Here is a 27,922-nt window from a genome sequence, read left to right on the forward strand (position 1 = left end):
GCAGTAGAGCAGTCATTTTCCCCATATGGAAAGGAGATAAAGTACACCCCGTTACTGCCAGGCAAGAGTGGGCACTAAAAAAGTATGTTGTACAGTTACAGAAATTGCTATTTTTAAATCAAAATGTGAGTACTAAGTAAAACAAACAAACAAAAAAGATGAGGCTATGTATATTAAAATATGAAATGTGCAAATTTTTAAAATTTCCCACAGGTTTTTGTAGATAAGCAACAATCCAAAACCATGTATTTATGGTTGTTTTGAGAAACTAATTTCTATTAGGAGATTTCTTCAATATTTTCTTAGTTTTTCAAATATAAGCAAAAGTTAAAATATTAAGTACTTCTGAAAATCTCTCTAAGGGACGTTTCAGGAAGGTGTTTTGAGATGAACTATAAATAAACCTTCATTTTAGCTTAAAGAATGAAAAGGAAAGAAGGAATAAGGAGTATGAAACTTCCAGTACCCTTCAGGCACAGTTGATATAGGATTGCAGTATTTCTTTACTTGACCTCAAATGATACCATTGACTATTTATAAGGTGCAGTAATATGGTAAAGGACTTTTCCACTGTGGTCTGTTTCACGAAGATTTAAAGTTTTTGAATATAAGAAAAACGAATTGTATTAACTTCTGAAAGAGATCAACATGCTACTTCTTTTTGTTTGTTCAAGGCACTTCTTTTATTTGAAAGGAAAATCCATTTTTTCACCATAGGCAAATAAATCCAATATCTAAGGTCTGTTAAGTTTTTGTGCTAATTAGAGTAAACAACGGTTACTGTAAAATGTGAACCATGGAAATGTTTTCTTTTTTAGTGAGGTAACTTGTCAATTTTCATTCTCTGCTTTCATATATGTAAAGTCAATGTGGTCCTTCCATTCTTATATGCTGCAGCAGCACTTAATTTGTTTTAGGGGAGCTGTCACTAGAGGTTTGAGCTGTGTGAGAAAGATAAACTGTGCAGCTTTCCTCACTGTAACAGGGAGGTTGTATGTGAGGGTTGTCTGCCTCTGCAATATACTGTGCTGAAAATGTGGCTGTAATTCTCACAGAGCAGGTGCTTGAAAATATTCTGCCTTGGAATTACAAGAAAAACTGTTTGCCACCTTGATTTTAAGTCCTTTTCTGTTTATAAAAAAAAAAAAAGGCATTATTCAGTAGCTCATTTCACTTCTAAGAATGTTTTATAGCTGTAGCTTGAAAGGTACATGATGCAGCATTGCTATCCATATGTTTTACATTGCGATCCTGTTTTAAATTATTGGCCTCTGAAAATTTTTTTTAAGTTATTTCTGGTTTCTACGTAGAAAATTGTAATTTTTATCCAATTCTGATCCCTTTCCTATTGAATGTTTCCACACATTTTTTAAGTCATGTTTCACAAGGGAAAAACATTAGTGTTGTTTCCTCTACTACTGTATTCTCATGAGTATTTTAAACCTAATGATAGCAGGTCACTACGTTCTAGATATTCCCTAACCTCCCACCTTATTTATTATACTTGGCTCTTTTTCTTGGATAAGCACCAGGGGAGTCTCAAATCTGAAGATTTTTGCAATTGGGGTTTAAACTATATTTTTTAATATAATATTAGAATGTTTTTATTGTGTAAGCAGCCTTTTTTTTTTTTGGATCAGAACAGGCATAGTATCAACATGTGGGTGTTAACCATCTTTTTGCCCAAAAGAAGAAAGGCAGAAGTAAACTGATAGCATTTGTTGTTTAGCTTTGCAGACATTTGGAAATGGCTTCGTTCTAAAACTGTTATTTAATCTTTTTTTTTTAATTAAAAATACAGCAGTTTTGTAAGAATTGTTCAGTCTACATTTTTTCCATCTGTGGGTGCAGCCAGGAGGCAGACCAGAATTTCCCAGATCCAGCAGCATGGCAATCCAGATTGTTGGCTTCTGGATCACCACTGTGCTGTAAGACACCAGCAAAAAGAGATTGCAGAGCATGCAGTAGGAATTTATGTCCTGAGCAGCATTATCTTTCTATGATCCTTATGGCAGAATTTCTGTTGTTCTTGGAGGGGAGCAGACAGCTAACGTAGCTGACTGATGTTTCATGCAGACCTTCTGCAGAGTAATCAAGGTGACTATAGAAGGAAAGACCTATTTATCTACAAGCCCTCCCTTTCTATTCTAACTTCTGTCAGCTGATTTTACTTGCCATTGGGCGTATCAACCATCTTTATTAACAATCCCTGATCATTATGTAGAAAAAGCAGTATTTCTGTGGGCAAGATTGCCGTTATCTTTGGATAAAAATACTGAGTTTCTGATTAATGTTTTGAATTTTCCCATCAGTTCCAGTTGCATAGAATTGGAGAGAAAATATGTTTTTTGTACAGTTGGTGACAAATGTGCTGAAACATTTTCTTAAAAACCTTTTAGGCCCATTTCTGAACTTTATAGAATATGAAGCATGGGATGGAGGAAGCGTTTCCTTCTGAAGCTTCCAGATCTTGAAAATGGGCAGGAATAGCTTTGCTGCTTTTTAAGTTATAATGTGTACAGGCCTGTGCTGCAGCCCAATGTTACGAGATTTTGTTGTATATAAGCACCTGCAGAGAAGTTTTCTGTCTGTGAAAGTCAGTCCACTTTGAATATGCCTGTGAAGATTTGGATGAACACCAGATTTGTATCCCCTGGTACGGCAGTCTTAAGTATCTGAAGTTTTTTAACAGAGCCACATACATCTTCATTAAAAAAGGAAAGGCTTGAATGCCACTGCATTAATATCTTTCCTAATTGCAAAAGTTGCTTAAAGGTGGAAAGTAGACAGAGACAGAGATAGGGGAACAGTTGTTGAAGGATTTTGTGTTATTAGGAAGATGTCTCTAGCTGTTAGAATACAAACATTTTAATATTTTATTTAAGGACATAGAAATCTTTTGAAATAAGTATTTTATTCTTTTCAGATATGACTTTGTACATTTCCCTTCACTTTTGGGAAGAGGCATCACTGAAGTGATAGAACTTGGTAGAACTATGGAAGATCAGGTTGGAAGGCACACTGAGATTTGATCCCTCACTCCAGCACAAGCTTGAAATTGTTTATCCTTTTCAAATGTAAAGATAATTTAACGTAACTCTAGGCTTAGGTAATGGGTAATGATAATTTGAAAGGTAATTATTGTTTCTTAAAAAATACTAATACGAAGCCAGTAAGGCTTCCTAAGTAGTAGTATACATGTTTTAAGCTCCTACATATTTAAAAGATATTGCACTCCACAAGCAATTCTTCATCAGGAATGCATCGTGTTTTTATAGCATCAAAGACAGAAGCAATGCAAACAAGTTGCATGCATATTTACACTGCATTTGCAAACTGGGGTTCTTTCTTCTTTCAGAAATGCCAGAATTTGTAAAAATACAATTTAAATAAATATTCAGTTCAGTCAGAAAAGCCCCATTTGTCTGCTGCTGTAGTGACCTGTGCTCACAGAGTCCGCGACCACGGTCAGAATGTAATTTTACATGTTCAGATTCTTCCCTGCTGACATGCTGCTTATCTGGCTATCTGGACAGCCAAGTGCAGCAAATCCGAGCAGCGCTGTTCAAACAGCACCCGTCACATACCGTCATGGCCACTGAAGCAGAGCTTGCACATAGGAAAGAGAAGTTTTGTTTAAGTTTTTCTTTTCCTAACTGAAAATATTTTCTCAGAACAGCAACTCTTGCTGTTGCTATGCTGTCTGTACAGGACAGATTCTGAAGGAAATTATTTATTGGATTATTGGCTAAGAGAGGGGGAAGAAGCAAGGCAGAGTGTAGGCTGTGTTTGTTTCTATTTTATCCCTGTTCAGTGTTTAAGCATCTCCAGAGCTAGACCTGATCATTTAAACTAAGATTCTGAAGATTTGTCAGACAGTTCTAGGAGTTTGTATCTGCTTTATCATTCTGCACTAGGAGTATTTGATTTGGCTTTCAGAATCCTTTATCCTTGAACTGCAGAGTTTTATGTAAGTAGCCTAACATACTGTAACATAGATCCTCTCTGTGTTGCTCCATTTAGTTTTCTGTTTTTCTTATATAGTTATTTTGGCCATTGTAGGCTGCAGGGGATTCACCTGACCAAATATAGATGTCTACAGCTGATCCAGTCACCCTGGGCTCCCTTTCTAATAAGCAGAGAAAATAAACACATCTAGACTATGATTATCTCATACTAAAATAGATATCTAAAATAGGTTAGATGAAGGTCACTGTAATATATGCTTATTTCTCTCCATTAACTGTACAGGGAGTGAAAAGCTGTGGACATTTGAAGAGTAGACCTGTAAAGATTAGAGTTGTAGACAAATTTGGTGAGGTAAGTGTTACCTATGATCTTTGCTTCCCTCTGTTGGTGTTGATTCTCTCCTGCGAAAGCACTGGAACATTTCACCTCTCTTGCTCTGACCTTGTCAGTGGCAAAGTTAGACAATAGGTTACTTCTGCACTCATTTCCATTGATTTAAGAATTTATGACTGTAGGAAAGTTAAAGCAGGACAGGAGAAAATCCTGCCATCACATGAAGGGATTGTTCTAGATAAGATTCAAGTGTAAGCTCTCTTACTTGCACCTGATTTCCAAACATAATTGTCAAAACATCAGCAGTTTTACCTTATGATTGCAGAACATTATATTTGAATGAACTTTTTTTTTAAGTTAGTGAAAACATCAGTTTCACTAATTAAACTGTTGCTGTAACAGTTAGAATGTGTGAAAGTCTAGGATTAGCATGTTTCCTTTCCAGTTTCAGTATTGATCTCTAATTACCAGTATCTTTTTTTCTAGTGGTAAATTACCAGCGTGAGGCAAATAACTTGCGAGAAAATCAGTTTTTTTCTTTCTACCTTACAAGTGGAATGTTGGCTGCACACTTGCCACAGGAGTAGTAAATGTTAGCATCATTCAGCAGAGTTTTCTGCCCTCTGAGCATAGTTTTGTTTTGTGAAAATAGATGCGTCTTCTCCACTTACCAGTTTTGTTTGTCGGTGCTTTCATTCAGTTTTCTCTTGGCTAATAGCCATGGGAGAAGACATGAAGTCAGTGAACTTAACTTAAAAGTCTGATAGCTCCGTATAGCTGAATGATCAATTCTGGAATTGTGGAGTTGCCAGAATGGAATGATAGTCTGTACCTGAAGTGAAGAGAAACAAAAATTCAAAAGGTTTATTCCAACACTGCATAACTGATGTGTAAACATGTTTTTTCTTTTTCTTCTCTGCACGGCAGGAGGATCTTTACCAGTGAACTTCAATAACCTGATACATTATCATGCATTATCAGAAAATGCACTTCAGATGAAATGTTCAGTTTCAAAGACAAACGTATGGTATTTAACCTTAAAACTTAACTGTCTTTAGGGAGAAGGGGTTGATTCCAAAGAAAACAATGCCTGGTTGAGAAACAGTAAGACCTCCTTAAGGAGGCAAAAGAAATTAAAACATCATTGTAAAATATGACCCCATCTAAATTTACTTTTCATTTTGCAGTAGCAATGAAAGAATATAGCCCCTCTGAGCTGAGTGTTGCAGAAGTGTATGGTTATTCCTATTTATGCCAAAAGTATGTCCTTGGAATGTTTTGAAAAATGGTGAAATTTGATATCATGCCAGTAGTGCAACAAATGATGACCTCCGTACTCTAGGAGATCAGCATATGCATACATACAGGCACACAAATGTGTCTGTTTAATGAAATTTTGCTAATAACAGAAGATCAGCAATTATCTTGGGGTTTCTGTACATATAAAAGTAGTTGGATGCTGGATTCTGTTGGATGGTAGTTAAACTTTTGACTGAAGTGCAAAAAGAAAAAAAATCCTACTCTTTTTTTTTTTTTTTTTACAACGTCAGCTCACAGACATGTCAAATGCTAGGAATAAAAGAAGACAGGAATGGAGGGAACCCTTAATTTTCCCTAGCTGTCTTGCAAGAGAGTGAAGGAGGATAGAGATGAATACTTTCTAGAGACAATCTCTATACGCACCGTCCTTATTTTGTTGCATAACAGGTAACCTTACATTTTGGTAGGTTAAAAAGATACTAGTGAGATTAAGTGACTCCCCAGGCTCTGTAATGTGGCATTATTTCCAGGTGTAAGAATTAATGTTTAGGTAAAGGCCATACATACTCTGCAATAGTAGAAACTAGGTAGACTTGCTGGATTTGCTCTTTTTTTTTTTTTCTTTTTACGCTTTGTGTATGTTTTCTGTAGTTGCTTTCCCCTTAGAGTAGGAAATTTAGGGGTATATTAAATACTTCAGGGAAACGGAAAACATGAATTGTGTAGTCTTATATGAGAAAAAATAAAAACTATGTTCTGCCCGTTCAGTACTCTGAAGAAACTGCCTGTAGTCAGACAAAAGCCAGGACTACTGGCTATACAGCAGGGAAGAAGTGGGAGTGACCTGCTTATAACACTGGCTTGATCATCTCATGAAACCTTGCCCTCATATGTTGATAGACCAACTTGGCAAGCCTTGCTCCAGCTGCGTCTGTCCTTAATGCCCCCAGCCGGTTGCTTCACTTTCCTGTTAGAGGTTTGTCCAGAGGACAAGGGGAGTGTCAGCCCAGACTGCCTCGCCTCTGTGCTGGGTGGCTGCAGGAGCAGGAAGCTAGAAGAGCTTTTAGGTCTCTAGAAGAGCCTTTTGTGTCCCTCAGTAAGGAGAATACCATGGGCCCTTCCCAGCAGCTGGGGTTGTAGGGAAGGTCTTGTTACTGTGCCAAGTAGAGGAGCTAAGAAAGGAATAGGAGACTACAACAGGTATGGGAAAATCTGTAAATCACAGAAGAGAGTAGGAGGTGGGTGGTCTGCAAGGGGAGCAGGCCTGTGCAGCAAGGGGCGGGGGGGAGGGGGGGACACACCTTACTAGCATTCCTGCTGAAGGTCCTCACAACCCCGATGAACTGCCACATGTGAAACCTCTCTGACCCTTACTAGTACCTTTTGCTGGAATTTATTAGCCTTTCCTCACCTTCCTCCCTGCAGCCTGCACTTACCCCTCTCAGACTGCTCATCCCATCGTGGGTCTGCTCTATCTATGCTGTAAGATTAAATGTTTTTACTTGAAATATGGGCCAGGGAACTGAATTTTGCCATCACTGCTGCAGTCTTGAACTGACTTTATAACCAAAGATCCAGGAGAATTCTTTCAATCCTTGACATCAGTCTGCAGTACTATGACCTTACCAGTCTCATGATTTCATCATAGTGGTAAATTTTCCACTCCTATGCAACAAATCATTTAAAATCTTTTCTTGCTGACCTTGTAAAATGCCCTCTCTGTATTGTTTACCCCTGTAGGGGTGTTAGCCCAAGTGTTCTGGACAGTTTCAGTTGAGGTAATTAGCTTTTACTTGCTGAGAAATCTGTTTCAGTAATTATTCACTTTGCCTATTAAACATGAGTATATTTCTAGGCCAGAGTAAATGTTACATTCTGTGTTACAGAGAATCCTGTTTCAGGCTTCAGCATCACATTTAGAGGCCAGTCCTGTCAAAGGACAGTTACGTGCATAGTCCCAGCAAAGCCATTTGGGTAGTTGCCTACTGAGCTAACCCAGATGGAAAATAACCTAATAGAAAAATAATGTAGTTTACTGTTTACCTGCACTAGCAGCTCTGCCAGTGTGATACAAAGAGAAACAAGCAGGTGAGAACAGACTATCAGGGCTGAGGCTATTTAGGAGCCTTCTCAGAACTGCACGTGAGCTGGGACTGTGCTTGTCTCAGAAGAAATGCAGGTGGAATAGCACACGAGGAAGAAGGCATATAATCACCTTTGCCTGCCACCTTTCTTTGTACTTTCAAGTTTTATGTTGAAGATTACCACCTACTATTAAGCTCTTACATTATTACACATACATTTTCTAAAACTAAAAACTTTATTTTCAAAGAACTGGGAGCTTGAGGTGTGTGTACTGCTTAGTTTAAAAATAAATTTTAAAAAGCACATTCAGGTAATTGAATTCAGGTAATTAATTAAAGACAGTAAAGCTAGCTTTAGGCAGTTATTTAAGGAAATAAACATTTTAATCTAGATCCCACTGAATCAGTCCTGACTTCTTTCACAGTGACAATGAAGCACTTTTTCAGTTAACATTTTTAGTGTTCTCCCTGCCTAATTTCACAGAAATATTTTCACAATCTTTTCCCACTATTTCCTAATGCAGGCTAATGCATTTGTATATGCAATAGATCTTGCCAAAGTCTTTTCAGATGGATTTCATTTGAAGAACTTAATATGTTTACAACAACAGAAGTAACAAACAGATTTTGAATCGTTATCGCTAATTGTAATGTGTAAGTGCTGTATTTTAAGATAGATTAGTTTTATGGTTACAAAGCTGGCCAGCTCAGGTCCACCGATAAAATTATTTTTACTATTTTTATGACAGGCTTCCAGGACTTCATCCTGTAAAGATGTGCTGTCCAGTACCTCCAGCTATTACAGAAATCCTTTTTTTTTTTTTATGTTGAAGATGTTACATGATGATACAGTCTGAATTCTATTGTTCTTAGTTGTTACAATAAAACATAATTTTCCATTTGCAAAGCTGAGGGATGACCTGGAATTTTATGATTTTTCGGAACTTACCTGGCTTTTCCTTTGTTTTAGCTTTAATTGTTTTAAAAAAAACAGAAACAAGTCTTTCGGTGTTGAATGGTGGAATCTAAAATTAGTTAACTGAATTTGTAACTCTGGTATTTGTGTTTTCTGAGCCTTGACACTGGCATCCACTGAATTCTGTAAACTGGTACTTGTGGTTAGGCAAGTCTTTTGCAGCAGGTTTTCAAGAAGTACTGTCAGGCAATTTGATTCCATGTTCCTGTTTTACTTCTCTGAAAAAGCATGAAACCACCTTGGCGAGTGCAACAAGAACTTGCAGTTAGCTTTTACCTGCTGAGGTTGTTGCTTCTGGCCCAAGCTCTTATCTCAAGGGATGTAACTGGAAGCGTACCTTAAGTACCACCTTGTTCGTTTGGGGTTCCATTGCAGGACACGACCTAAAAACGAAATGAGCTATTCTTAAAAATCATTGTGTAAATTGGAATTAGTATTCAAAGTAAATCCACTTTCCGTCTCTGAGAAGCAGAAAGTGGGAGCAAGAAGCTCATGTCCTGAGCAACCTGCTGTAGTTGGCCCTGCCCGGAGGAGGGCGGGTTGAATTAGATGATCTTCAGAGGTCGCCTTCAGAGTCAACCATTCTGTGATTCTGTAATGTCCAGTGTCTGTAGGTGGGTATGTGGGTATGTGCCTATGTGCCTAGGCAGATCAGGCCAGGGAAACAGTTGTTTGCCTGCTATAAACACACTTACTTCCATAGAAAGCTGTGAAGCAGGACCTTTTTTGACCTGGAATTTGATGTTTCACATTTCCGGTGATAAAGATGCCTACCTGAGTTATTCTAACTATACACAGCAGGAAAGTTAGTGGTAATGGCAGTGAAACACTATCTTTAGGAATCAGTTATTTTTGTATGATGAATATTCCCCTTCCCCCCTCACTCTCAATGTTAAAACCTAGTCTACAATGATCCCTCTTTTACACAGTTGTTTAGAATTTTTACTTCTTTAGGATTATGTGATTGGGAAAGATTAGTAGGATTCAGTTCAGGAATTCAGTATTTTGCTCTTTTTAAAGTATTGCCTGTTTCTAAAATAGTCTGAAAATCTCTGTAAGTAGTTTTTATTATTTCTTATAAAGTAGGTTTATATGCCAGTGGCTTAGTGAAATTACTTGCATGTTCAGAGCTTGTATTTGTTTAGTTCTTAACAAATTATATTCTGGGGACGTTTTACAGTTTTAGAAGATTTATTGTGCTGCATTTTATGGCAGTTTCTTCTGCCTGCTCTGGAGCACGTGCCATGGTGGTTTTAAGTGTGCTATGGATGTTTGACAAGTTAGAAACTTAGCAATCCCCATCAGTGCTTAGCCACACTGTCTCAGGCTTTGTTTTTGTTGGCTGGTATCCAGTACCATGCTATAAAATACATTTACTTGACAGTAGAAAGTGGAGAACCACATTAACTACAAAGTTTTAAAAGGCTGGCTAAACACATGCAATAAATATTAATAAAAGAAAAGGCCACCCACCTTTGACCTTCAATGCTTGTTATTAGCTTTGTATGTTTTAGAATTACAGTAACATTTTGAGTAATAGCATTACATAACAGTATGTAAAAATCTCTTATTCAAATCAAGCAACTTATTAACAACATTGTATTGATTATTTTGGTGTCTTGTGGCAGGGATAATACTGCATTGCCAGAAATTTGCTGTTCTTTTCAGATAACTCTGAGGTATAAGTTTGTTGCCCTTTTGTTGTCTCTTAATAAGTAAGATGTATTTGTACCTGTAAGTACAGGGGAAAGTGTAATGTTGTATGTGTTTATATGTAATGGGCAGGATGTTTTATAGAGCAGCCTTGTAAAGACCGATCAGTTGATTCATGTAAACTCATCTCACTCATTTTTTTTTCATTTATACAAGAACACCAAGCAGAAAAACAGTTCTAAAAAAAGTCATCCTTCATCTTGTACTAAAATGAAAGTGTAATTCATGATGGCTGAGTGGGCTTCAGATTTTTTTCCAGTACTTTTAATGTTAAATGCCTTGTAACATTCAAAAAAAAAAAAAAAAAGGTATGTAAACCAAACCAGAGATAGGAAGGAATGTGAAGTGGGAAGAGTGATAGAGTGATTCACTATTCAATAGAGCTTATACATAATCATTCTCTTCTGATTACGTGGTTGTCACCTCCCAAGTTAAAGGGCTTTGTTTCATTTGCACCCCGTAAGTATATTTTTGCTTTGTTTATTTCTCTGGGTAAGGCGTTAGTGGTTTCCATGTTGTGAATTTCATGTACTGTGTTATGTAAAATAAATGAGTAAATAAACTACAGATACTTTCATGATAGGTAGATGTAAGTGGATGAATATTAAATTAGTTCATTTTGACTAATGAACTTTTTTGTATTTTTAATGTACTTTTTTGTTTTTTAAAGGTAAAGGGAAAAAAGTCTAGAAAAATCAACATTCAGTGAAATGTTAACACGATGCGTACTGCTAGTTCTGGATACGTTTATTATGCAGCTAACGAAAACACTGTCAAAACATTGTTATATATCTAACAAACAGTTGTTATGAGGTTTTGTTTTTTTCTTTCAGTTAGATGTACATATAATTTTTGTTAGTATTGAGTTGTGTTGTCCTTCATGGCAGATTGTGACCACTTCTTTGGCTCTCTCATAAATCATGGCAGTCTTGCAGCCTTTCTGGGTTGACCTGCTGATTCAGATTTAGTGCAGTGATCAGTCACACGGAGAGCCACTCTGTATGTATAAAAGAACAGTACTATTAATGTCTGAAAATGACTTGTACAGACTAGAAGGGTGACAGAGCTGTGAGACATAAGGTTCAAATACCAAGTTTTCCTTGATCTTTAGGGGAAAAAAGATCCAAGAGTGAATATCAGACATTTGTCTGTTCTGCAGTCAGCAGGTGAAAGGTCAGCGCTATGTGAAAGAAAAATAGATAACATAAGGAACAGGGTGGAAGAATTAAGGATTAAAAAGAAAAACACGAGTCATGAAGGCTTGGACTGCTGTATCTGAAGCACTTCGTTGTTCTCTTTCAAATCCTGTTTAGTGTTCCATTCCCATTATGCCCACAAAGACCCCGGAGCAGTTAGCCTGTGGAAACCACTGTTTTTTCTCACTACCGCCCATTTGTACTTCCTTCTCTGCCTACATCCATGTGTTGTCACTCCTTTTACATTGTGTTCTGCTCTGGAGAAGAAGTTTTACTCATTCATGTAGTCACATTCATTCATGTATTCAAGCTTGTTTGTACTACAGTGTAGGATCTGCTTTTTGACAAGATGAATATTAATTCTAAAATCTAAATGAATGACCTACTACTAACCGTCAATATGTTGCTTTATTTCAGAGTGTTGTGCGTTGCCTTTGGCATCCCAAGCTGAATCAGATCATGGTTGGTACAGGAAATGGATTGGCAAAAGTGTACTATGATCCTGTTAAAAGCCAAAGGTATGTAATTAGTGCTTTATAATTAAGAAGATTTCTCAAACTTAGCCTGATGCTGTAATTATACTAAGAGATGAGAAAAAATGAGTTAGTAGCATTTGTTTTGCAGTTTTAGCTACTTAGTTACAAAAAAAAAAAAGAAAAAAAAAAACACAAAAGTTTGTACTTGAAAAGCAGTGCATTTTCCTCCAGGCTCTTTGTGGTGGTGTATGCTGGCAGTTCTACCTGAATTTACAAACAGTTCCATTCTTGAATTGTATTTAATTTTCTGTAAGAATAACCAGCCTTTCATTTGACCTCTTGAAGGCTGCTGAAATGGTGTTATTGAAAGGCTACTTATTGAATTTAGTAATATTTTTGTCATATTTAATTTTTTATGAAGTACAAATGTTGTTTGGAAACGTTAGCTTAAACTTCCAGGTCCGTAAAATAATGTTAGAAGACTCAGTTTGAGACCTTGCCATCTTTCCCACCCTCTCCTGTCACGTGTGGATTTTGCCTGTGTATCTAACGGAAGGGTAGCAGTGATTCATCAGAAGGTGACTTGTCAGCCTAGAATGAAAAGAAGAGGATTTAACTAGTCTATAAATACTTACACAATTAACTTGCTTTTACCCTCTGGATTGGCTGGGGTACTTCCTTCTTTATCAGCTGAGGAAAAATGTGTACTTCATGTATATACTGAGCGGTATGAATATGTTCTTCCATTATATGCCCTTGATTTTGTTTCACTTGCATCCAAAAACATACTGTATTATAGTTCATAGTTCTGGATACTTACTGTGGCCTGGAGATAGGAATGTGAAAATAAATTCTGGTTTATAAGATTGTTAGAAATAAGTACTATTATTATTCTATTCTTTGTCAATTTAGAGAATAGGAGGGAAGTTAGTCAACATTGTTTGTTGACTCTCTCCAGAGTGCAGCCTGAGTCTCCTATACAAAGACCACAAGAGCCCTAGCTCAGTTTTGTACCCAGTTTCTTTCCTAGTACTTACTAATAAGGAAAAATATAGCAGTTTAAATGAGTCTTGCTGCAACTAGGCTTCTGCAGAATTTCCCAGTACAGTGTTACAAACTCGTCTGACTAGATAACTACCAACAACCCAGGCTGCTTAGGAAGGGTACTAGGAGCAAATCATTGCCAATATTTGGAGAGGAGCACTTCCTGTGTGCATGCGACAAGTACTGTGGACAAATGAAGTGTGATATGAATCTTCCACCCATACTTCCACCAGTCATATAAACTGATCTGTAATAAAAGCACTAATCTTTTTGCCCTCCTTCACATGTGCATGGACGTACCAAGATATACACAGTCATGAATATTTAACGTGCTGTATAATTTAGTTGAGAATATGTCTTCAATAAAAAATGGTTTGTATTTGATATAAACTGACCAACTGAACTGCTGTGTGTTTTCTCCTAGGGGAGCAAAATTATGCGTGGTCAAAACAAAAAGAAAAGAGAGACAAGCAGAGACTCTTACTCAGGATTACATTATAACACGTAAGGAATTTAAACATCTCTTTATATGAGCATTCTTAGCTCTTTCTTAGTTATCATATTACTTGCAGATGATTTACTTTTATGTTTTCCCCTCGAAATAGTTTCAATCATTCCTTAAGTATTGAGTGCTACATACAAACTTTATTAATAGCCCTGCAAAACTGAAAAGGGATGTATTTGGTATGCCTTGTAAAATTGTTAATGGTGGTTGTCTAGATTCTAGATTCTGGTGCAAGTTTCATGCACTGGAAAGGACAACTGCTTTAAAAAGTTGGGATGACCTCTTGCAAGCATTTTGTATTTTAAAACAACAATAAGAAAAAACAACCAACAACCAAAAAACAAAACAAAATAAACCCAACACCCTATGCTCCAAGATTCTTTTCTTCCTTTATTGAATCTTCAATTTTACTTAACTAAATTGGTGAATTGGTGAGTAGAGATGAGTTGAAGAAGCCACCTTTCAAGATTTAGAACTTGTCTAGAGATGCATGGGTTTTCAAATAGCTAAAATATCTTTCCAGCTTATGGATTGTACTTCTGTAAAACCTCATGTTCATATTAAGACTCATTGATGCATAAGAAATAGTTACTGTTGTTACTGTAGAAAATTTAATGACCTGCATTTTCCCAAGGGCAAATTTTATAAGGGGATGAGGGGATTGAGAGATTTTGGCCCTCCCAAGAAGTACTGCCCTATGTAGTGTTTCCTCATGTGAAGTGAGAGCAGTCACGTGGTTGTGCTGTCCTTCTTTTCTTCCTCTTCCAGCTCAATGGCGTTAGGATCAAGCTCTGTTTTCCGGTAGACCTGGTCTTAGAAATAGATAAAACATTTATTATTTAACAGACAAGTAGCTTGGCAGCATAATAAACAACGTTTAGAATGAGAAAGTCTGGGCAATGGTTAGAATGAGAAAGTCTGGGCAGTGTAGCAAGGTCTCTATCAGAGCACTTCAACTCTAGGTTCCTGTCTCAAGCACCTTCCAGCCACAGCTGTCTCCTGCTTACCTCACTGTGGCAAATGTGCAGCTCAACTTGTTGGGCTGCAGTGAGTGAAGTTGTAGCTTGTGTAGGTAAGAGGCATTTATCTCCTCTGGGTGCCCTTCTCACTCCATCCTTACTACAACCTTGTTTGTATTAGTACACAGTCTGTTGTCTAAATACTTTGTGTGTGCTGTGTTAATGTTTATATTTTAAAGAGCTCTTGTGATTTTCTTTTTTTTAAATTCTGCTTAAAATTCAATGCAATTTCTGTATCCTTATGTATCCAGTGATATTTTTAAATACCATTCAAAGATACACAGATTTAGATTCAGGTTTCAAGTAATGCAAAGTTTCAGAACTTTATCACTGAGTTTTAGCTGCTTAACTGTATCTTCCCAGATCGTTTTGAAACCAAATAAAGATACTTCATATACAGGAAAGCAGTAAAAATGTTTTTGAGCTGGTAGTGAAGAGGACCTAAGGATTTGCTTTACAAATTGTTGCATGTTTTGGAAATTTTTTAGAGGTTATATTTCTGTCTTTGAAGCTTGCTGATAGAACTAGAAAGAACTGAAGATCTCAGAAGTCCTTTCCAAAAGTGACCAACCCTTTTTTCATCCTCCTTTACTTGATTTTGTTTTTTGAACTTGTAGCTGCTCTTTAATCTTAGGATTGCCTATAATAACTGCTTAAAATGCAATAATATTTTCTGAGAGATTAGGTATTACTTTTAAAACACAGGAATATGCAGCTTGGGTTTCCCTTGGACAACCTTGACTCTGCATATGGTAAAAGCTTGGATCTGTGCATTAGTCACCTGAGATGCTCTATGCAAACCAATCAACTTCATTGCTTTGAAATGCCTGGGGCTATTTGTTGTTGTACTTTATGAAATCTGCAAAAATAAGATGTAAACACGTATTCCCAAAGATCTACTGCTGTGTCATATGGCTGTGACTTTACATGGTCTAACAAACTGAGCAGGCTTCTGTAAGTAAGCTGGAAAATCAAAGTGAGAGGTCTCTGGATGCGAACTTCATTTTTTCCTTATTAAATGTAGAGCCAGTTCCTCTACACTTAAGATTTTGTTTGTTTTGGTTCTGTCTTTGTTGGGTCTTTTGACCCCAACACAATTTCCTGCAATTTGGGAAACAGCAGCAATCATATGGCAGTGTTTTGCCTCACCACAAGAACACTGTCCCTTAACATGGTGTTTCTTTGGTGCTGACAAAAGTACCTCTTGTCTGAGCAGACAGAAACAGCACATAGGTAAATCATTATGCCTGCAGGTATTGCAGCAATTTTATGATGAAAAAGAGGTTTTAAATCCTGATAGTTTTGTCAAACTGTCTCAATTATGGGTATTCTTCCAAATTTGATTAGTGTCATAATTTAAGAAAAAAAATGAATATGACTTTATATGGAGAAATACCATATCTTGGATCTTTGAGGAGATTCCTCTTTTCTTTGTCTCAGATCCAAAAATGCATGTAGAGTTTTCTACACTGCTGGAGTATTAGAGTGCTGTAGAAAAATGGAATATTCAGAAAAGAGCAACCAGTTGGTCACAATGCTAATGTTGAGGACTCAATGTCAGAGGTATAGATTATATGTGCATATACTATACAAACAGTATTTCAGATGAAAGACTGCTACCTGAAACAACTGTGGAAATTTGGCTATTTTCATGTTTGAAAAATTCATCAGGAAGAAGCTCTCTAAAATACACCTCAGTAAACCATTGCTTGGATACAGTAAAAGTGGAAGGCTGCTTCTGCCACCTTTCCTTTTGTATGAACAAATGACACTAACCTTAACCCTTTCCTTTGTGTGAACAAATCCTTGCAGTCTCCACCCTTGCAATTAAAACAGTGAAAAGATAATGGAATTTCTGACATTTCTTTATCTCCAAACTGTGACTCTTTAGCCCATGCACTTCCCATGTTCCGTGAACCACGACAGAGAAGCACCAGAAAACAGCTGGAAAAGGATAGGCTGGACCCCATGAAGTCTCACAAACCTGAACCTCCAGTAGCAGGACCAGGTAATGTAGTCATAATCACTTCATACTGTTGTATGCCAAAGAGACTGTCATGCTCGGGTTCTGTGTTTGTTTGGATTTGCATTCAAACATTTTTGGGTGGGGGACTCTACTATATGTGTGAGCAGTGTCCAGAACTGTTAGACACTGGTCTTTGGAGCGCTTGCCAAAAATAATCACAATTCCTTTATGTAATCAGTAAAATGCGTATGTGAATGCAGCTTTAAATTAGGCTCTTCCTATAATACTATATAGCTTCTGTGTATCAGATCACTGTTATAGAAAAAATACAACATTTTTCTATTTATTTCTTAAATATTTTTCTTTAAAATAGTCATTTAATTTTTTTTGCTACAGGTCGTGGTGGCCGTGTTGGAACACACGGAGGTACCTTGTCATCATACATCGTCAAGAATATTGCTCTGGATAAGACAGATGATAGCAACCCTCGAGAGGCTATTTTACGTCATGCAAAGGAAGCAGAGGAGAATCCATACTGGGTTGCTCCAGCATATGCTAAGTAAGGAAGCAATTAAAAATACAAGTAATATTTCTGGAGACCAGTGGGAGTTTGTAAAAATAGAAGACACACATTTTTAACAGTATACTTTGCCTTTTCTGGCTTGTTGCCATTAATACGTAAACCAAGAATATGTCACACTCCTATATGAAGATAAGAGTTTCCAGGAGGTTAAATTTTTAAAATATGACATTACCATTTTTAAAATTTGACTGTCAGTGCTAGAAAGCTCTAAAGCTTTCTAAATTTGCTTTTCATCTACAAATCGGTATTAGAAATTGTAATATACCTTTTAATAAGGTACTGTCCCACGGACAGACTTCGGGGTGATGTTTTCCAATATACCCTCTAGCTCTGACTGGGCCTTAGGTTAAACCTTCAAAAATATTTGCTTAGTGTTATGACAACATATTTTAGATGATCTCTTAGGTGCCATAAATAATTTGGATTTTTCCTAAATTGGGACCTGAGTACTGCTTGAATTAACTTGGTCTTAAAGGTATTAAATATTAAAAATTGCACTGATAACTGCACTCAGTTTAAATTGTATGTATGAGTGTGGTATTTGTCCATATCTGTTAAAATGAAAACTGCGCAATATGCTGCTTTAGTGGTTTCTACCAAATATCTTCCTTTTCTAAGAGTAAGTACAATTCAAAACACTAAATAATTTCATGGTAGTACTAAAATACATACTAAATAAATGCATTTCATACTAAGGAACAGAAACTGCCACTTTAAAAATTAGTATTTTTTTTTTTATATTTTGCTATTGTCATTGATGGTTTTTGTTGTACAAAGTAATCTAGTAGGAGTAGTATTTTCAAAATGCATAAGGAAGGGTTATGAAGAGATTAAATGGTCTGTGCAGAGCAGGCAGAGCTAGTAACAGTCTTTTTTTTTTTAAATTTGCAGCCCATTGTGTTATATTCTAGGCTGTACTTTCATTGGTACTTTATTTACTGTACTTTTGTTATTAGTTTTTAGCTCCTTAAAAAAAAAAAATCACATCTCTCCAGAAACTCAGAGTATATTAATAATCGTAACTCTTTCTTGTGGTGACACTTATTTTCCAACTTGACCCACAATAGCTTTTCCAAAGCAGCTTGAGAACATTATTGACCCACCCTGGCTTTGACTAGGTAATTAATAAGTATGACATTGTTGTGAAGTACATCAAATCAATGTGTTATACAATATCACTCTTGATATGAAGTCAAAGAAAGAAAGGTTTGACAAAGCCTGCTTCTGTAACAGTTGTATTAATGAGTAGGATAAATTTATAACTGTTTGAGGGTTTATGTTTCCTAGAGATGAAATTTACTGTGAATGTGCAGGTACCTGTTTTTGTTTAGGATGTACAAGTATTCATTCTCAAAAGTAAATACAGTCACACATTCCGTCAGGTAGACAGATACCTCAGTATATTTTTGGCTCAGTAACTTCATTGACTGTATAGCAAGTTTCACCCCCACACCTGCAATGTAGTAGACATGAAAGTTTTAAAATTTAGCTACATTACAGAAGGCTTACTGTGTCAGGTGGGCAGATCTCATTATGGTTTCTTGTTAAAAGATGTAGCTTCAGGGAAAGAAGAGAGCTGACTGAGAAATGGGGAGGAAGCAAATCCAGACTGCTATTAACTTACGCACCAGAAGGTGATACGTATGTGGGGGAGTTGGGCTGCAGCCAGCGACATGCTGCCTTGACAGTTTTGTCAGCTGATAAATCTCATGCCAAGGAAACTGCCGCTATCCTTGCTTTAGAAACTTGACTTTAAGATGCACCCTATGCAAAGAGCTTTTTAAAGCTTCATTGTTATTAGTATTATTATTTATTACTTTTTATTAATATTTATATACAGGCTAAGACACTGAAATGAAAAAACTTTATAACTGCTAAGTTCTTATCTTTCAGAAATGGAGGTCTGCATCAAAAGTTACAGACCAATGACAGTCATAGGTTTCATTAACTGCTTGCCTGCACATGCGCGTAATGTATAGAGATGTGTTAATTTTATAGTTGATACCTGACTTTGCAGGGTGTGCACGTTTACCTTGTGTAAAAAGTATTTTACAGACCTCCTTACAAATGCATATCTAATAAATGTGCTAAGTACAAGTAATTGATGTAAACTATCACAGAATGTTGTGTTGGAAGTGTGTCCCCAGTGACACTGTAAAAATCAGGGGTTCATGATAATAAGCAGTATACAAATGTAAGAAAACTGTCTCCCTTAGATATATATAACGTATCTATTATAGCATAATCATAAAATCATAGAACAGCTTGGGTTGGAAGAGGACCTTAAAGATTGCAACCCCCCTGCAATGGACAGGGACACCTTCCACTAGACCAGGTTGCCCAGGGCCTCGTCCAACCTGGTGTTGACCAGGGATGGGGCACCCACAACTTCTCTAGGCAACCTGTTTCAGTGCCTTATCACCCTCTGAGTGAAGAATTTTTTTCCTAACATCTAATCTAAATCTCCCCTCTTTTAGTTTAAAGCCATTCACCCTTATCCTAAGATAAACTAAAGAGTTAGGAAAGGTAATATTCTGATATATACTTAAAATTACGTGCTGCCTTGAGACCTGGGAAATATACAACCAGTATGTTTCATTTTTTTCAGTGCTGTTTATTCTTTTTACCACTTTATTTTTCTGCTATCAATTTTTCCACGTATGTGGTAACTTTTCAATTAAATATGACATAAAAGTATCCACATTTCTTTTGTTTGACAAGGCTTTTGTTTGTGTACTATCTCCATGGATGGTTTTTCACATACAGTTTTCCATTTTCCTTCTTAAGAAAATGTCTTAGAAAAAGTTTGTTACTTTATTTTCTTCTGTGGTGGGTATAAAGTAATTTTAGTCCAAAAAGACTAAAAACATTCATTTTCTTATCAATAAAGTTTTTATAACTTTGGTTGTGGTGACAGGGTTAGAGTTGATCTGGTCCCGAATCGTAGTGAAAAAGTCATTCTAAATCAGATAACTGATTTCATGGTTTTCAACTGTGTTTTCACTACAGCAATTCACATAAGAAATACCTGTAGCATGACTTTTACTGTTAGTTTATACAATGTATTTAAAAAAAAAATCCTTTTCATTGGAGTTTAAGGTGTGTAATCTATTCTTGAAGCCAAGTAGTTATTTGCATTATTTATCACTTGAAATTTTTTTCAAGCTTGTTATTGTTAACATGACCTTTCTGTTTCTCCTGTAATTTGAACCAGAAAAGGAGGGGGAAGTACATAAGTCGCAAAAGGATGGGTGAAAAAAACAGATGTTGCTGAAAAGGATATTGGGAAATGATAAGAAGTACATGCTGAATCAGGAGATGACATATCACAGAAGGCCAAAGTGAATAAATTGTCAAAAAGATGTGATCAACAGCAGAGAAGTCTGGATGACGATTTTAAAAAAAAAAAAAAAAAAAAAAAAGGATGAGGACGACCTTGAGATTTTTCAGGAAAAAGCTTGTTAGAGACCTTGGCAAGAGTTGTTCCAGTGGAGTGAAAGGAAAGGAAGGACAGATTGAAGATTTCAAGTAAAGAACTACAGGAAAGGAACTTGAGGCATCAGTTGTAAATGTTTGAAAATTACATTCTTTGTGAGCTGTTTGTTTTAACACAGCTGTACAGAGATACTATAATGACTTCAGATTTCCCTCTGAAGGATCAGCAGGAATTACTAAGCGTTGTAGCTGAGGGCCTAATCAGGCCCAGATGTATCTTTCTTCTGTGCCACAGAGAAGGTGAGGGTGAAACTTCCCTCCTCATCAAAATGGACCACAGTTCTTAGAAAATCTGTTACAGTACAGTGACGATGCCCGTATTTTGCTGTCTTTGTCATTGCTGCTTGTCATATGCAAAAAAGAATAACTTGAAGCAGCAACCTGTAGCATTGCTGTGTTCACTGTTCTTTTCATCAATGGCAGTACCAGCGTGTGAAGTGTTAGTTATATTGTGGCTCACGAATCTTTAGTTGAAGAAGGAGGACTGGGCATATCATTTTAGAACAGTGATTTTGCTGACACATGGTGGTAAATTTTGATTGTTAATTGTGAGAAAGAAGTCCCTGAGATTCAGGGAAGAGTCAGGTTAGCTGGTTCGGTAAGGAATACAGTGCGGCCTGATGCTGAAAAACCTCTTCTTTTCTGTGTGAAAGTAGCCTTTCTGACATTATTCTGGTTTCCAAGCGTGCTTGGAAGTTATCTTTTTTAATTTGCTTCAGTGCAAAATAAACACAAATTTCAAATGTTGCTGTGACATGAGTCACATGCTGTGATATGCCGTTGTCATCTCCAGCTGGTTTAACTAAAGCAGTATTTTTTAGCTGCTAGTCTGTGAATCACAGCTGTTAATGGGCTACTTTTACAGGATCTTTAAAAGGTAACTAATTAAAACAGCTGATAATCAGAGGGATTATAGTGACTGTAGAGCAGTGCATGGCCACTGGATTTTTTTTTTGTGTTTGCATATCTGAATACGTTGAAAAACAGTGAGGTAAATATGAGCGCTCACAAAGACATTCAAGCAAATTAATAGGAATAAATTGTCTTAGTTTGTTTTTCCATTTTTTGTTGTGACCTTTCAGTGTAACCTACAATATGACTGCATTTGTCAGTGTATGAGATACTGGTTTTCTCTGATAGTCATGTGAAGATTCTGACTGCATCTCTTCTCTCTAGCCTCTCATGATGTAGTTGCAGATAGCAGTAAGATCCCTCTTTAGCCTTCTATTGTTAAAGCTAAAGAGACCCACTTCTCTCAGCTTTTTTTCATATATGGTGTCCTCCAGCCCCCTAACCATCTTCGTGGTGGATTTCCACTGTTCTCAAACCAACCGGATAGCCCACTACTGACATTGTCTCTGTATGCCAAAGTGTCTCGTACTGGAGAGCCCACAAATAGCCATGCTACTTCAGATGTCATTTCACAACTGCTGAGTAGAGGGGAAGTTAGGTAGGTTGTCTTGTAGTTCCCCAAATCCTCCTCTTGCCCTTCATAAAGATGAATATTTTGTCTTTTCAAGTCATCAGGAACCTCTCCTGATCATCATGATTTCTCAACGGTGATGAGGGGAATGGTAGAGTCCATGTCACTGGAGGTTTTGAAGATGTGATTGGACAGGATGCTAGATAATCTCATATAGGGTCTCTTTTCCCAGAAGAGGTTGGACCTGGTGTTTCGAGGTCCCTTTGAACCTGGGCTGTTTGATATTTGATTCTATAGCTCCTAAGGACAAAGATAAATAAAATTATTGAGGGAGTTGATGGAGAAAAAGAATACAGCTTTCCACATGTTTTATTTAGCCCTCAGAAATTAAAGTATTTTGAAGTAGTGGAACTGTTTTGATAATTTTTGTATAAATATTAATCATGCAGAAAACTCCTACTACGTTGGCAATCTCTAGTGCAGTTACTAAGCAGAACAATGTGTGTTTATCAGGTCAGGCATATGAATTACCCTAGGTGTCCCAGTTACTGCTGTATAGCTTGTGGAGGTGGATCAGTTTACATTTCAGCTGAGCTGAGGCTACAGCCGTTTCATGCTAATTTTAAAAAACAAGATAGCAAGCAAACTTAATTTCCTCTGCATGTTTTCTCTTGAGCTGGTTACGGCTAGATTACGCTACAGTGTCATCCGTGTCCCCCCACCCCCTCCACCCGCCCACATCTTTACTGGACTCAGAGTAGCTTACTAATATTTACTGAAATCTAAAACTTTTCACTGTACTACTTATATCACGGAAAATACATAGCTTCTGGTGCTTGTTCAATGAATTAAGTAATTCTTCTTGAATGGAAGTTTCTGAGAAAAATTGTGACAGTTGAATTTTCCTGGTCAGAAGTGATTGGTTTACACTTGAGAAGCTGTGCTTTACTAACAAATAACTCAATGCTGACCTGATAAGATCCTGTATCGAATTTAGATATCTTTCATCTGAATATTGTGTTAAAAGGAAGGTACACTGCTAAAACGGGCTAAATAAACTATCATCAACAGGTTTTGAAAAAATATGAGAGCAAGAAGATTCCAGGCATTCCATATCTTCAGCAGACAACAGAATCCAGTATTAGAGCCAATAAAGCCTTCATCCCAGGTGGCTGTTTTGGATCTCATATTGACTTTTTTTTTCTGAGTCTTCTTTGAGAGATTGCTTAAGTAGAGTTCATGTAACTATTTTCCAATGACGATTTTTAATTCGGAGAACGTTAGGGATTTTGTTGTTGTTTTTGTTGTTGTTGTTTTAACTTGTAAATCAGCTTTCCATGGAGAGCAGAATGACTCATCTAACTTACAGTAGTTCAGGTCCTCATCTTGGTTCAAGGCCTACTTGCGTGTAATGAGATGTACAGCTCGCATCAGAGAAACACGTGCTAATAGAGATCTCCTCAACAGGACTGTCTCTGAGACATCTTGGGTCTGTCCTTACCTCCGTAGCAAGTTTGGAGGATGGAGAAGGAGGCAGGCCAGTAGGAAGATTCAGTATATAAAGCAAGTTGTCTTTGACTAGTTTTGGTACCTTTATATCTACTTTGCGCTGCCTATTTAACACAACTGGAGAATCTTTTTTTTTTCTTTAATGACAGATGGCATGCTATTGTATTACTCTTCAAAAGTGATGGCAACATTGAATTATGCCTGTTGTGTTAAGTAAGGCAGACACAATTTTGTTAAGCTTTATGCATCTTGTAGTCTGACAAATAACAGTTGTGATAACAATAGTTAGTGCTTCATGTTCTCAGACTGCTGTGAAAACATTAGTTAATACTTAATGAGACGATGACTGCCTTGGCTGCTTTTTATAGTTTTTTGTGTCTTTGTTGTAATGAGAATTTGAGCACAGCCAACTTCAGAAATCCAGTAGCATCAGCTCCACAATGATTGTGCTAAGAATTAGGTTGGAAAAGGAGACCATGCAGTGATTAAACTGTAAAACAGGGGAACTGAATGTCCAAACAGTTTGTTAAAATGCTACTTAATACTGAGTTCATTTAAAAAGTAATCCATAATTATTTTTACAAAGTTTGTGGTATTTAAAATACAGGTAAACAGTGGAGAAATAGATACCATCAAGCTTGGCTGTAGGATACTCTGTGTTCTCATATGAATATCATTAGTTTTATTATGTTACGGTAGTGCTGGATAAAGACTCAGGAGGATAAAACTGTTTTTTTCATGCATAGGCTAAACCAGAAACCATGTTGTTCTGTTTTCACTTACTGGCTCCCATCATACTACAGTGAATCAAAATGGAGGTTTGTTTTTCTGAATAACTTAATGAGAAGAGCTGTAGCTTCACTCTTCTGGCATTCTACTGAATTGACTTGTTCCTCTCATCTATCTTAATTTTATTCATGGAATAAACACATAATGATTGAAGGCTAATGAGGAAATAATACTTGCAGAAGATGTGTTTGTTATACTGCTCTTCATACTTTTGCTCTTTGCCCAAGAGCTGAAAGTTCCTTCAGCTCTTAGAAGGTTAGTTGACAGGTTTTTTTTTTTTTCAGAATAGAAAACAAGTAAGCCTAGGATGCTTTTTTGTTAAGTATAAGGGATGTCATTTGTGTTTAATGGATGTCTAATACAGTTTCTGTTAAAGAATTGTAGCCTAATCATTATTTTAATCTTTTTAATATTTTCTAGAACACAGCCAAAAACAGTTTTTGCAGAAGTGGAACCAGAAGATGATGAAACAGACAAGCCAGAATGGAAAAAACGTAAAATTTGAAGAATTTGTTATAACGAATACTTCAAAAGCATTTGAAACAAAGTGCAACATTTTTCTTTTTTTTTTCTGGTTATTGGGTCAAAATTTGAAAGCATAAAATACTTCAGTTAATAAAACTTGTTACAGTATAAAAGGGAATGTATTACAATGGATTGTGATCCCACATCTGAATTTATAATAAGGAATGATTTATTTTATGCAAAGGAGAACTCTTCCCTGTCAGTTATTTAACTTCATGATTTAAGTGAAAAATATTTGTCTCTCTAATTCTTAATAGAACTCTAGTGAGTCCAGTGTTTTGCCAAATGTTTTTTTTAAAGCCAACTTTACTAATGCTGTGTCACAACAGTGTACAATGATTTTGAGTATATAAATAAAATAATACAGTTTCTCAGGCTTCTTTTTATTTTTGCTGGGAAGGTCTGATAAGCTATCCCAAATAAAGAAAGCTTACGCTTTCATTTAGGTTTACTAATGTGAAATAGTCCACTTTACTTCACTTGTGTTTAAATTTTAGAAAAAAAAATAGTGTTTATCCTTAAATAAATGACATTCCTTTTAAGTATGTGTAGTGTCTCGCAGTAGGCAATTTGTATCGCTTTTATTTTTTAAAATTGTAAAATAGGAATGAATAATTGTAGATTTTGTTTTAATAAAAACAACATACGTTTGTTTCCTAGTTGATTTTGTTCAGGCTTCCTGTCCCTATTAGTTTATATTGCTTAGCATTAGGATAGAGCAGACTTCTGTTTACTACCCAGTCTTCGTATATATTGATATTGTTGTATGCCTGAATTATGTACATCTTGGCTCACACTCTCTGAAAACTGATACTATCCTTTATGAAGTCTCTTATATAAGTATTAAAAGTTTGAAGTTTTTAACATGGAATTGCAATTCTGGATTTAATAAAGTGAAGGACAAATTTAAAACCAATGTACTTTAGAGAAGGAGAAATGAACCTATGTTAGATTTAGGCATTTATATTGTGATTATAATAATATATAATAAGTATTGTGATTAGAATAGTATGCAATATAGCGAGTGCTCTGCATTTGCACTAAGAGTAGAGAGCAAGAGACATCATAACAATCAAGCTTTCTTAATTATGAATAGATTTGAAGGCATAATTTAAGGCTATATTTAACCAGCACTTAATCACCTTCCTAACTAAAAAGTGTGTGGTCCTGATAGAGTCAGCAGAGCTTAGATTTTTTTTCCTTACAGCATTGTTCTGCATCACAATTTTATTGTATGATTTCTTTTTCCAAACTTATCTTTTTCTCAAAAAACATTTCTATACATTAGGGGAAAATAAACCTGACCTCAAAAAGTGTTGTAAGCATTGGTGTAACATTCCCAAAACCTCACTAAATAATCCACAACTTGTCTTTTTCCCTTGTAAAAAAAATGTTTTAGTACATACTTATCTAGAATAGCAAATAAATGCTTAGTTTACAGTTAGAGCTGTAATATGTAAAACAAAGGACTTAATACCTAGGTAAGCAGTAAATAGAGGAGAAAAAGAAGTAGAAGATGAAAAGCAGCAGTTGTCAATGCAACTTGCTGAAGACCTCACTGTGCAATGTTTCCCACAGCAAATTAACGTCAAATGGCACTGTTTCATTTAAGGCTATTTTTTATCTTTTCTTTTTCCATATAATTCACTAGAAAATAAAGCATTTTCAAATAAATTTCTGTAAAATCTTGAATAATGTTTTTAAAGGTTTGATATGTCCATGGAGTTAGGATGAATAACAACAGTTAATCTTTTTTTTTTTGTTGTTAGAAATTGTTCACTGAGACAATGTGGCTAGTAGGAAACAGAGCAGGAGGGAAAGGCAGTTGAGGAAAAATGCTGCAACTGTTCTCTGAGCTTGAGGGAAGCTTCTTCTCTTATGTTATTTATTCAGATCATCTAGATCTTGTTTCCTAATTCTTAGAAGAATGAGTTCTGCAAATGAGCCTTGCAGAAGTTCTGTTAGAATTAGTCTAAGAGTTTGTTGTTGTTACTTACAATGATTAAGTTCCCAATTGTCTTGAGTGACTGTTTTAGCAGCCTAAAATGTAAAATAACGTCTGTGCAGAAATGTATTTAAAAGTTTTAAAACTAACTTAAATTGTACATGTCCTTGTTCTTCAACTCCTGGCATCGTTTGTTTCCTATAGTCTTTACACTGAATCCAGACAGCATGTTCACCAACAAGGCAAATCTTAATGCATTTTTAAAAGCAATTTTTCATATTGAACTATTTAATCGTAAGAGTTAATCTGGTCAGGAACGAGTATGAACAGTCTGCTTGACCATACTTGGTATAACAAACTCTGACTCACCTTTTTGAACTGTCCAAGGCAAAATATCAACATGAGTAAATATTTGGTATGAAAGATACACCTCTACATGCAAATTGGAATATTAGAAACAATACTTGTATTGATTTTTTTATGAACCTAATTTTCTTTTAAACTTTACCTGGGACCTAGGTTTTAGTCACTGCCAAGCTGTGATTTTGGTCTCTTATGTGTCCATATCGAGTGCTAATGTAGCCGGCGTCTAGATGGGCTTTTGCTTCACTATTTCTGAAACAAGGTGGGCTTTTTTTGTTTGTTTGCTTACTTTTACTCCATTACAGAGGTGTCACAATCATCACTAGCATTTTGGCAAGCAGAATGGCTTCTGTGGTGTCATTCCCAAACCTGAACATTTCTTTCCGTGTTCTGTGCAGCTTCTAAATGTTTCCTTACACCGATTTCTGGCCTTTGTGCTGATGACCCATACAGTACTACTCGCCTGTCCTTAGGGCCAGGACTTTTCTTGCCAGATCTTTGTAGCCCATCACTTGGTGGGTTGCCCAGTTTCACATTCATTGTTTATGATTTTGCTGTTGCTGTAGAAGTCTTATTTTGACTCTGTAGTCCTTTGAATTGCTTACATATCTTACTTTTAACGTCTTCAGCAACAGGTCAGGTGATTGCTAAGGCTTTCTTTCCTGGCACTTTCTCTCTTAACTGTTTGCAACTGCTTTATGGTTGCTTAAATTCCTCTCATCACAAGTACTTCCTATGACCTGTAATTT

The 27,922-nt window shown here is 36.3% G+C and overlaps 1 protein-coding gene and 1 long non-coding RNA gene across 2 annotated transcripts in view; one reads left to right on the top strand and one right to left on the bottom strand.

Annotated features, from left to right (window-relative positions):
- The window catches only part of WDR70 (WD repeat domain 70), a 138,007-nt gene extending 112,278 nt beyond the window's left edge, over positions 1 to 25,729 (top strand). Inside the window, exons 14-18 of the mRNA XM_080572896.1 lie at positions 11,949 to 12,049; positions 13,476 to 13,555; positions 16,467 to 16,583; positions 16,938 to 17,100; positions 24,761 to 25,729. Coding sequence (XP_080429022.1) covers positions 11,949 to 12,049; positions 13,476 to 13,555; positions 16,467 to 16,583; positions 16,938 to 17,100; positions 24,761 to 24,845 — 546 coding nt within the window. The 3' untranslated portion in view covers positions 24,846 to 25,729. The remainder of the gene's footprint in view (positions 1 to 11,948; positions 12,050 to 13,475; positions 13,556 to 16,466; positions 16,584 to 16,937; positions 17,101 to 24,760) is intronic.
- Positions 1 to 27,922, bottom strand: part of LOC308185138 — a 210,939-nt gene that overhangs the window by 2,335 nt on the left and 180,682 nt on the right. The gene's annotated exons all lie outside the window — the stretch shown is intronic.

This window comes from Anser brachyrhynchus, assembly GCF_964034855.1.
Source record: "Anser brachyrhynchus genome assembly, chromosome: Z".
Classification (NCBI taxonomy): domain Eukaryota; kingdom Metazoa; phylum Chordata; class Aves; order Anseriformes; family Anatidae; genus Anser; species Anser brachyrhynchus.